Below are 11,600 nucleotides of genomic sequence, written 5' to 3'. Positions count from 1 at the left end.
TTGAGAACGAGGAATCCCTCGTCGGTTCTCGTCAGTTTATCGTCTTCCCACAACGACAAATGGAGAGAGCTCTTCCTCGACGACAACGACGACGACGTTATGACAACGAAAGGAAGTTGTTGCGACGGAGTTTCTGGAAACAACAGAATTACAAAACCCAATGAAGTCGACGAGAAACGATGCCAGTAAAATGGACGGGGAAATTGCTGGAGTCATCAGGGTTCAAGTACTTGTTGGGTTCCACCTCTGTCCACCATGTGTCCATCAGCCTAGGAGGGTGAATAAGCAGCAGCAGCAGGACGACGACGACGATGCGGACACACGACGAACGAGCATCACCCTCGTCTTTGGCAGGAAGAGAAGGGCCTGGACGGGCAGCGAAGGGCAGGGCAGGGAAGAGAGACTGAGTCCAAAGTCCATGGCGAAGAGGGAGGGGGGGGGGGTCTTGAATCAGTGCAAAAGAGCTGCTCACGTCCGTCTGTTGCCACTTGCCAAGCATCCTCACATAGCTTGTAAGCAGCTGCCTAGCTGCCCGACCTCCCTCACCGGGGCCAGACTCCCGCCCTCCCTTCCCTTCCCTCCCGGGGAATTTACCCAGTCGTCGCTGATGCAAGCTCTGTGAGAGACTGTGAGTCTGCCTGTCTCTGTGTCTCTGTCTTGTGGTACATTCACACAGCTCCTTTTTCTCCTCCTCCTCCCTCTTCCTCCTCAAACCAACCTCTCGTCGTTGTTGATTTTTTGTCCCCTTACCAAACCGCATCACTATCGCCAGCAATCACTGGTTTGCCTTCAAGGGTTGTCAGTCTCGCTCTCTCTCTCTCTCTCTCTCTCTCGCTTTTTTTTTTTTTTTTTTTTTTTTTTTTAAATCTCTCCCTCTCTATCACTCTCTCTTTCTCTTCCTCTCGCCCTCTCGCCCTCCGTAGCCTCGAGGACTGGAGTGAGCGTGCAAGATTGTTTTCTTCTGCTAATGAACTGTGATTCTGTTCATACTCTTGAATGTTCATACTATACCATAGTAGGGTGCTCCTTCGCGCATGTTTGAGGTTTTTGCGGAGTCGGTTTCTGTCTGTTTCTGTCTTGCGTCATCAATGAGCCTGGCTCGCTGCTATCAGCCACTAGCTGATGAATGTCAGATTATTGCTTGATTAGGTATACGAGTCCCTTCCTCTCGGCCTTTATTGTTTGTTTGTTTGTTTGTTTTTTTCCCCCTCTCTTTCCCTCACCGGTTCTACGAATGGGGTGGTGCGATGAGCCATGAAGATGATCGGATGTGGTATCGCTCGGTTTTAGGTGGGAGGACAGGTGCGCTGGGGGACGATAGCTGCGGTAGAGATGGAGGGCAGTGAGGGGGAGATGGAGTGGCAGGTTTTGTAGCGAATTCAGGAAGATCGATCGAGGTTTGGATTATGGAAGTAGATGTAGGAGGGATGGTGGAAAACGGGGGGACTGGGCAAGAGCAGCACCAACATCATCAACATTATCAGCATCAGCTGGCTGGGCCACGGCCTGCGCCCGCGTTCAAGGCCATAACCGCAATATGCGAGAGGAAGGACGATGGACCAGGTCCACGCTGCGGGCACACATTGACAGCAGTGGCAGCTGTGGGGGAGGAGGGTTCGCCGGCCTACATCGGTCCCAGGCTGATTTTGTTCGGCGGTGCCACTGCGCTGGAGGGCAATTCGAGTCAAGCTGGTCCTCAGACGGCTGTAGCCGGTGCCGGCATTCGTATGTCTCTTGTCCCCTGTTTTTGGCTCCGTGCGTGGATACCTTGTCATGAACGTGTTGGACGTGAAATTCTCTTACAGTTTTGGAGTTTACATGTTGGCATGAAATTATAGGTATAATATCAGCAGTACCTCCTCTTAAGCTTTGTAAGCTCGTCATGGACAGGTTTAGCAGGCGCTACTGCAGACGTGCATTGTTATGACGCACATACCAACAAATGGTCCAGGTCAGCTCGTCAGGACTGAATCTGTTTCATTTCGTGCATTCATTTGGGAAGCTAGATGATTGGTTATGTTTTTTGCGGGGAGCATTTCAATTTACTTTCTGTCTAGACCTCGTCTACTTAAGCCCTGGTTTCTGAAGTTTTAAAGTTTTGTCGATTTTTTCTTTTTAAAATGTTCGTTGAATTCTATGGAAAGTCATAGTTATTTGTCTGTGATTCTTCAGTCAACTTGACACCTATCTTATATTGAAGCTTGGCTCAAGTTTCTAACCTTAAAGATTGTCAGAAGAATGTGTCACCCTGGAGTCTAGTTGTAAAATGTTGAATCTTGGTCCCAAGGCAATTCTATCGCAATTCCAGCAATCCATGCAATGCCGGCATCTCATCCTCTCTGCATTAGCTTTAAGCCCAGGATTCGTTTTGCTATGCAGGCTCATTCCAGTTGGTGATCCTCCTTCCCCTCGAGCAGCACATGCAGCAACTGCTGTTGGTACCATGGTAGTGATTCAGGTATGACGAATTACAGGAACTCCCGTAAGCATCTTCAGTGTGACAAGGCAAGAAAGATAAGAGCTATCACTTTTGGAGTTTGTAGCATAGACTCGCCATTATTGCGAAGAAGCTGACGCCGGTGGAGGTGACGCAGGGTGGTATAGGTCCAGCAGGGCTCTCAACCGAAGACTTACATGTTCTGGATCTTACTCAAGCTAAACCCAGATGGCACAGGTGGGTTATTTTGGTAGTATTTTAGGCATACGATCTAATTCTGATTAGCTTTACATTTTATCCACTAGTTTATGTCGTGATGAGCTGTAATTGTATTGGATAGGCCGGTAGCTCTTGTTATCTTATTTTTTTTAATATTTAAAACAATCACAGACCTGCTCAGAGGATAGGTTTTGTCAAACATCATATCACAATTATGTATTTGGAAGATTACATATACTGTGATAACGAAAAACCACACTTTGTTCAATTCACACCATTGTTCCCAGCACGTACCAATTTTTTCACCCACCTTTGTAGCTGTGGACACAGCAGTTATTTGAGAAGTTGATGGGGAAAATGGTGATGTTTTGTGGACTATGCTAAGAAGGGCCTTGGGTGAGGTGGTCAGGGTGGTCGTACAGGGTACGGGTCCTGGTCCACGATATGGACATGTTATGTCCTTGGTGGGGCAACGCTTTCTTCTCTGCATTGGTGGAAATGATGGTGAGTCAGGATTCCAGCGGGCTTGGTATTTCTCTCAGAAAGAGTGCATCTATGTACTGGAATGATGAGAGCAATATGTTATTGCAGGTAAGCGCCCACTTGCAGATGTATGGGCTCTTGATACTGCAGCCAAACCCTATGAATGGAGGAAACTAGAGCCAGAAGGAGATGGACCTCCACCATGCATGTAAGTTTACCTATGGAAACTTTCATTGCAGTTAGGGTATTTAGGAACCTTTATTTGTAAGAGAAGTGGTTCATTGTTGTTTGAAATATCATTTTAGAACTCGGTTTAATTCAATAGCTGATTGTTCTTCGTTAATGATTGTGAATTATGTCTATTGCGACTGTGTTTCATGTAGGATTGAGTTTTGTCTTTGTGGACTGCGATTGCTTATTCGAATGTTTGTGAACTTTATCAGCTCTGCTTTACTGCCGGTTTTAGGGTGAACGAATTTGGGCATGTTAGGTTATGAATTTTCCTTACATGATTGGTTATCATGTCTTATATTTGGTATACATATTTAGTATCTCTTTTTTTCCGGTTAGGTTAACTTCAGTAATTTCCGGTAACTTCAGTTAATTTGCTGCAGGTATGCTACTGCTTGTGCACGATCAGACGGCCTGTTGCTTCTTTGTGGCGGAAGAGATGCCAATAGCGCGGTGAGATATTACAGACGTTGGCCTCAAATTTCAGATGCTTGAAAACGATCCTTTTTTCTTTCTTACAAGACAAAAAAATTAAATTCAAATTTTTGTCTTGTAGTGTATTTTTTTGATTTGTTTTCCCTCTTCCCTTAAGGTTATCTAATCAGCGATAATATGAGTTACATGTTTCAAATTCCATGTTGGGATTCTTCATTTCCTTGGCTTTCCATTTGCACGTGTAGTTAGCATTATTCCTGTATTATTTCTTGTTAGGGAGTTTTTGCTAATGTATTAAAAGTCTTTGCAGCCAATTGATAGTGCTTATGGGCTTGCTAAACATCGGGATGGAAGATGGGAGTGGGCAGTTGCACCCGGTATATCTCCCTCTCCACGGTATCAGCATGCAGCTGTAAGTCTCTATCCTTTGATAAAGTAGTGGGGTTTTTTCTTCTTTTCTTTTCTTTCTCTCTTGCAGGGTTCAAGCTTACTTTGAGCCAGTAAATAATGGATGATTTTCACTATCATTATTGTGAATATTTCTTGGTTATTTTATAACACTAAAAATGTAAGTTTGCTTGGCATTCCTGTAGGTGTTTGTGAATGCAAGGCTTCATGTTTCAGGAGGTGCTCTTGGTGGCGGACGGATGGTGGAGGATGCATCTAGTGTGGCAGGTGCTTTGTAGCTTCCTTTCTGTAAGAGGGCACACAGAGTTGGAAAGGAAGTTTGGGAAGCTATCGTGTTTGAAATATCCAGAATGCATGGTTGTCGTCATTTTGTTATTGACCGCACAGGAGAAATCTAACCATCAATCTCTGACCTTTATTCTCCAATGAAATCTTCTGCTGATGAAGGTGGAATGAAAACTTTGGCCTCCTGTTATTGTGCAGTTTTGGATACAGCAGCTGGAGTGTGGTGTGATAGGAAAGGGGTAGTGAATAGCCCACGAATAGGGAGGTACAGCAATGATGCAGCTGGTGGAGAGGCAGCGAACGAATTGACAAGACGCTGCCGGCATGCCGCTGCAGCTGTAGGTGATCACATTTTTATATACGGTGGACTCAGGGGAGGTATGTGCTACTGCTTATCAATTTTCTCGTCTCCTGTCAAAGAGAGAAGTGTGTTGTGTGATGTGTGAAATGATGTACCTCCTCAACACATTTTAAAGAATCTAACTACATGGTGTTCGGTGCCTACTTCTCCAAGGCAGACAAGGTACATAATCTAGGACTTAATTTTTTCATGTAATATATGCTGAGTATGTATAATATGGACTGGGTGAAGGACCTTCTATGAATGGCGCACTTGTCACATTCTTGATGTGACTGTTCATTGCATAAGGTTCGGTTACGTGAATTCATGGGGTATAAGGTCTACATTTTAATTGTTTAGTGCGGTTCACATATATTGGAACAGGAGATATTTTGGATGATCTTCTCGTAGCAGGCGACCCGTCAGCTGTCGAAACTACACCAGCAGCTTCACAAATAGCAGCAGTTTCAGCAACCTCAACAGTGTCACCTGCTCGCTCAAACAAACAACAGGAGATGCGCAAGCCATCACAAACTGAATTGTCATCTGCTGATAGGGCTTCAGTTGCAATGGGGAGTCCGGTAGCAGCTCCAGTCAATGGCGACACGTCAATGGATATTAGCACCGAAAATGCTGTGTCACATGGACACCGGTATTTCCTCTAATTAATCATCCTCCCTCAGATGATGCATACGAACAACAACGTTCAATTAAAATTGTTGAAAGTATGTGTTCACATTGTTAATTTCACACAATTAATTTCATACCAAAAAACCGTTGACACACCATGTCACATTGCATGCGGAATATGTGTAAATAATTTCATTCATCGTATGTGAAATTAAAACTGTAGAAGTCGTCAGTGGTGCTTTTCTGTTTTGGTGTTCATGACATGCTTCGTTCGTGTGCGTTGAACTTTCACCTAATTAGGACGTCTGTGTCCACACAATGCGGTAACCTTGCACCTAGAAACATCGCCATCCTTTTCTATAGTTTCATTTGGGCTTAGAATGGAATGTATTTTTGTTGTGTATCAGTACTGAAAGGCGAGGAGTAGAGTCTCTTGTGGAAGCTTCGGCAGCTGAAGCTGAAGCAATAAGTGCTGCTCTAGCTGCTTCTGCAGCAGCAAAAGCAATGCGAGAACAGAATGGAGAGAGTGACAAACAGGCTCTTGAGAGAGATCATGGGGCAGAAACCCCTCTGAGTGGGAAGCCACTTCCGACATCTTCTGCAGCACTTATGGCTCTTAACCGAGCTTCAATGACGAACGCAGCAACCCATACGCCCCCAACCGGGGTGAGACTGCACCATAGAGCAGTAAGTATTATCAACTGGGTGTGTCATGTGTTCTACAAATCCTTCTATAACCTTCTTCCTCATATGCGTCGTGTGTCCCTTCAGTTAAGAATGTAACACTGATCTCTGAATCGATGCATTTTTTTCAGCTTACTGGTGTTCAAGGATGTGAAATGAGGAGGTCATGAATATTTGTGGTGGGAGTTGAGGGATATTTCTATGTATTCTGGGTATACATAGAGACCGCGAACTCTGTTTCTCGCTGCCAGTGTAAGATCTAATATTGATGTGACTACAGGTTGTTGTGGCAGCAGAATCTGGTGGTGCATTGGGTGGGTTGGTGAGGCAGCTCTCCATTGACCAGTTTGAGAATGAGGGTCGTCGTGTTAGCTGTGGAACACCGGAGAGTGCTTCTCACGCAAGAAGGCTTTTGGATCGTCAGACATCTGTTCATGGTGTCCAGAAGAAGGTGTGTTTAGTTAGCTTTATTCGTCTTTCGAAACTATTTCTGTATCCATTCCTAGGTCAGTTTGGAGCATTGTCGAATGGAATTCTATTGATATGTTGGTTTCAACTATGAACTGTACTTTTTGTTGAGTTGATACAAGCGACTGTCCTATTGTATTCGCGATATTTATTGCTGTTCTTAAATTTCACATGTAGGTGCTTTCATACTTGCTCAAGCCACGAGGTTGGAAGCCGCCAGTGAAAAGACAATTTTTTATGGATTGTAATGAAATAGCTGAGCTTTGCAACACAGCAGAGCGATTATTTGCTCAAGAGCCAAGTGTTTTACAAATAAGAGCTCCTGTTAAGATATTTGGTGACCTTCATGGACAATTTGGTGACCTCATGCGCTTATTTGACGAGTATGGGTCTCCATCAACTGCAGGAGATATCACGTATGTCCATTTCTTATTCCTGCAGCACTTTATTTTAAGTCGATTATATGCATGTATTTTGAGCTTATTGGAACGAGTTGCACAAATATTTTCAAGCAGACATTTAATGAATATGGTCTATGACATCATACGCCTTACTGTTCTACTTGGTATTTAATTGAGTCAGCGTGCCAATCTGTTAGGAACGTAATGTACAAAAGAAATCCATTTAATGCGTTTTTTATGGTGGTGAACTTGCTTTCTTACAGGTATATTGACTATCTTTTTCTGGGAGATTATGTGGATAGAGGGCAACACAGCTTAGAGACGATCGCGTTGCTACTTGCGTTAAAGGTTATTCCCCACTAACTAAATAAAATGTCATCATGTGCTCTTCTCTTATAAGAGGTGCTGTGGCTCTTTACTACGATTCTCGGCACCCTTAGTTCTATGGCACTGCATGAGAGGACCGAGAGATTCTTTAACCCGGATGTTTCAGTATTTGGTTCAATGCCCTGCTTTGTTTCTGGTCCGTCGAATGGAAAATACATGAGGTTGTTATTTTACAATCTTTGAACATTCTTACCTCCTCTCTTTCCGTTTGTGACTCTAACAAGCTGACTTCTTTATTTTGACAGATCGAGTACCCGACAAACGTACACCTTATCAGGGGCAACCATGAGGCCTCCGACATTAACGCTTTGTTTGGTTTTCGTATCGAGTGTATTGAGCGAATGGTATGTTCTGCCCCAGATTTTCTTTCCATTATTCCGAAATGCCAAACAACTAATGGTAGTTTTAGGTTTGGCCTACTACTTTCTTTCTTCTTGCTTTAGTTAAGACTTCAAATTGAGAAGGTGGGGTATCTTAAAAATTAATTTTGTGACAAGTTGCATTTTTTGTGGGGGCTGATTTATTGTAGGGGGAGCGTGATGGCCTCTGGGCATGGCAACGAATCAATCAGCTCTTCAATTGGTTGCCACTTGCAGCTTTGATTGAGAAGAAGATTATTTGTATGCATGGTGGCATTGGAAGGTCTATCAACCATGTCCACCAAATTGAAGCTTTGCAGCGTCCCATCACAATGGACGCTGGCTCTGTTGTGCTGATGGATCTTCTGTGGTAGGCATTTTTTCTGACTTAAATGTTCATTTTCTTCATTACTCTGTTGTCTTCTTCAGCTTGGGTTTGTCGTTTTACGAGTGCGCATGCTACAACTCTGGTGACCTGTGGTGAACTCATTTTTTGTGCAACCGTTACACAGGTCTGATCCCACAGAAAATGACAGTGTTGAGGGTTTACGTCCAAATGCTCGAGGGCCTGGATTAGTTACTTACGGGGTAAGCGCAGTCGTTATATGAAGAAGTGTTCGCGTACATCACCAGACTTGATTTACATGTTATTGTTAGCACATTCTGTAGACCTAATCCATGTGCTCACCTTTTTTGTGTTCAATTCCAGCCCGATCGAGTTATGGAGTTTTGCAAAAATAACGATCTTCAGCTCATTGTTAGAGCACATGAATGTGTGATGGATGGTTTTGAGCGGTTTGCTCAAGGTCACTTGATCACTCTGTTTTCTGCCACAAATTATTGTGGTATGCAGTCCTACTTTCAGAAAATATTTTATAAAAATTCGATATATTTTTAAAAATATAATTATCCGAAAAATACTTTTTTAAAGTATTTGTATTCCTTCCAAGTCCAGCGTTGTTTATCATAGGTCACCTAAACTGAGTGGCTGTACAGGAACGGCAAACAATGCTGGAGCAATTTTGGTCCTTGGTAGGGATTTAGTGGTGGTTCCCAAACTTATCCATCCACTACCCCCTGCTATCACTTCACCGGAGTCGTCGCCTGAACGCCATCTTGAGGATACTTGGATGCAGGCACGCAATTCCAAAGTCTTTTTCCTTCTATGCAGCGTAACTGAGTATAGAAATCCTCACTATTGTTAGAATGTCGCAATGCATTTTCATTTGATATCCTAAATACTTGTTTGATGCCTGTTGGTTTTGTGCATCAGTGCTTCCAGTTTGAATTAAGTTCAATGCTTGTAAATCACATGATTTGCATTTGGGATCTCGCAGGATCTGAACGTTGCAAGACCTCCTACACCAACTAGAGGACGACCACAGCCCACAAGCGACCGGAACTCCTTGGCGTGGATTTGATAGTCACTACGGTGTCCTGTAACATGGCTTGCGCATTGCTGTGCCACTCGGTCAATCGCATATATTGTTCTATTAGGTGTTGTAAAGTATGGTTTTTAATCCTCCTGACGAGCCCACGTCTGCCAGTTTTTTTAAGGCACTCTTTTGTGAGGCTAGTCAAGGTGCTGTAAGTATTGTGGACCTTCAGTGGGAGGGGCTGCTTGTGGATACGAGTCCAATTGAGCGTTGGAATAATGATTGATAGGAGACTTCACTCCCACAAAAATTATACTGACATGAGGCCCATGTCCTGTTGGCAGCTCTGAAGTGTCCTATGTGCCCTCATTTCACCCTCCGCTCCAATCCATCAGTTTCATATTCGAAGGTTTTCGTGAATCTCGAAGCAATACGTGTTTGATTCTTCTTTTTCGGTTAAGCTTATATGGTGTAATGTTTATATCAATTCTCAGTTTTTCCTCCCAAAGCTTGCTCTACTACAAGTCCGTGGAGAAAAGGCGTGATGTAATGTCCTCCATCTTGTGATTAAGAAGTGATACGCTTTCAAGTGAAAACCTTCCCTAGAGCGTAGTTCTGCAATAAGGTCTTGCCCTGAAGAGTTTTCTGAGTCAACCTGGGATATGTGGCTAAAGGGTGCATCACCAGGTCACTTCTAATGTGACGTTTTGGTCCAAATTGCTGCATTGAACTGCACTTAGTTTTTATGCATTGTTGCAATTAGTGATTGTGGCAGCACACCAATCTTGCAGACTTTCTCAACTCCACAACTTGTTTACAATTTGTTGCATGTATTTCTCAACACAATGGCTTTGAAACCTTCGACGGTATTTTAGAATTAGCATGTTGTGCAGTTTGGAATGACCATATGCAAGCACAATGCTGCTACAAAGGATGTGTCTTCATGTTGCCTTTTTTTGTGTTCACTTTGGCCACAAAGAGAAGATAGATGCAAAATGCAACTGTACCACCAATGTGATGTATTTCAAGATGTTTCCCGCCAACATGTACACAAGACACATTGCAGCATGCTGGAAGGATTATTTTCAATTAAGGGATATTGAGATGGCAAATTTCTTCAATACCAATGCTCCCATAGTTCATTGCAACACCATCCAATTGTACTTTAGTGATTCTTATGTTCCTAGGCATCTCTAGGAGGGAGTTAAGAGTAGTTTGTAGCAAATCTTAGCTTAAGAAACCAAGAATTGATACTTAATGAGGATTGTTTGTGAACTAGGGTCAAAATCAAATCTTGAGGCACAAAACCATACACTTTTAGTATTTTTGGGATCTTTTGCTAATTGAAGAGCACATTTAGAGAATAAACTTTAGGAAGGTTGTTTTAGCATTGGTTTCAAGTGATTTGGATGGATATTGAGTTTTTGAGAGCTTTTTAATGTAAAAGATGTTTTTGGTGATTTTGGATTTTGAAAAATAAAAAGCCACTAATATATATATATATATATATATATATATATATGTATATAAAGAATTTTTAAGTATTGTAGGAAATGTATGGATGAATTTTTTTGGATTTGTAAATGTGTCTTGTTAGGATTTACTTGAAGTTTATTTAGGATTTATTTAGGATTTATTTAGAATTTCATTAAGATTTGACTAGGATTTTTTTATTATTTCTTTAGATTTTTTTATTTTAAATATTTCTTTAGGATTATTATTTTTATTAATTTTTAAAGATTACTATTTTAGAATATCTTTAAAATTCTTATTTTTAATATTTTTTAGGATTTTCTTATTATTTCTTTAAGATTGATTTTAGTAATTTAATTTTTTTTAATGATTTTTTTTATGATTCTTTAAAAATTCTTTATATTTTTATATTTTTTAAAAAAATCCTTTAATATTATTAAAAATTTATTAAGATTTGATTAGGATTACTAAGATTTCACTAGCATTTATTTAAGATTTTATTAGAATTGTTAGGATCTTTATTATAATTTTCAATTTACCTTCCATAGCCAAATACTTGATATATTCTCAAGCATGCTAATACATTATCCAATAGCGTTCAATGGCCACTTCTATCATGAGGTCTACAATCTTGTAACAACACAAGTTTTATTGCATTCTATACTACACACATAACAAAATTGCCATCATTGTCTCTCTCATTCTATTTTAAAAACCTAAATGCTCTTGCTATGAGTGTTCCTAAGGATTCCTATCTCCAAGCCCAAAACCAAGATCCACTTTGAATATGGTGGAAGAATGTTAAGTGAAAACTGTGATATCTTCAAATAAAAATTGAAGCAACATGAATGTATTAGAGTACTAGAAATTTGTTGATATTCATCCATCCTAGGATCTACTTAGCTTATACGTAATTGTCTTCAAAGAACATTGGAAAATCATCTTGGAGACTTTGTTAGAAGATCCTTGTATTCCAAAAAGCTC

At 41.5% G+C, this 11,600-nt stretch overlaps 1 protein-coding gene across 2 annotated transcripts; it reads left to right on the top strand.

Moving 5' to 3' along the window:
• The first annotated feature begins 459 nt into the window (after positions 1–459).
• LOC112282668 (serine/threonine-protein phosphatase BSL3) lies at positions 460–9,563 on the top strand. 2 transcript variants are annotated; one of them, XM_024520591.3, is made up of 22 exons: positions 460–628; positions 1,291–1,725; positions 1,891–1,951; positions 2,380–2,458; positions 2,595–2,674; positions 3,066–3,160; positions 3,248–3,347; positions 3,754–3,823; positions 4,116–4,217; positions 4,399–4,480; positions 4,697–4,876; positions 5,223–5,490; positions 5,876–6,155; positions 6,433–6,603; positions 6,798–7,036; positions 7,285–7,369; positions 7,654–7,752; positions 7,938–8,137; positions 8,280–8,355; positions 8,477–8,612; positions 8,764–8,903; positions 9,105–9,563. In XM_024520591.3, exons 2-22 carry the CDS (start codon positions 1,407–1,409, stop codon positions 9,186–9,188), a joined length of 2,946 nt encoding a protein of 981 aa, XP_024376359.1. In that variant the 5' UTR covers positions 460–628; positions 1,291–1,406; the 3' UTR covers positions 9,189–9,563. The 2 variants fall into 2 exon arrangements, with proteins under 2 accessions (XP_024376359.1, XP_024376358.1); XM_024520590.3 differs by lacking the exon at positions 460–628 and adding an exon at positions 669–1,149.
• The last annotated feature ends 2,037 nt before the right edge of the window (positions 9,564–11,600 follow it).

This window comes from Physcomitrium patens, chromosome 5 (genome assembly GCF_059467195.1).
Source record: "Physcomitrium patens ecotype Gransden chromosome 5, ASM5946719v1, whole genome shotgun sequence".
NCBI lineage: Eukaryota > Viridiplantae > Streptophyta > Bryopsida > Funariales > Funariaceae > Physcomitrium > Physcomitrium patens.
The sequence above is the reverse complement of the archived record's forward strand: the minus strand, read 5'-3'. Positions and strand labels throughout refer to the sequence as shown.

What these genes read in the sequence shown, in the direction of transcription:
- LOC112282668 (XM_024520591.3), top strand. Translation starts at nt 1,407, where the DNA reads ATGGAAGTAGATGTAGGAGGGATGGTGGAAAACGGGGGGACTGGGCAA. An exon ending in ATACGGTGGACTCAGGGGAG is followed by an intron (nt 4,877 to 5,222) that starts GTATGTGCTACT and finishes ATATTGGAACAG; the next exon opens with GAGATATTTTGGATGATCTT. An exon ending in CGTTGCTACTTGCGTTAAAG is followed by an intron (nt 7,370 to 7,653) that starts GTTATTCCCCAC and finishes TTATTTTGACAG; the next exon opens with ATCGAGTACCCGACAAACGT.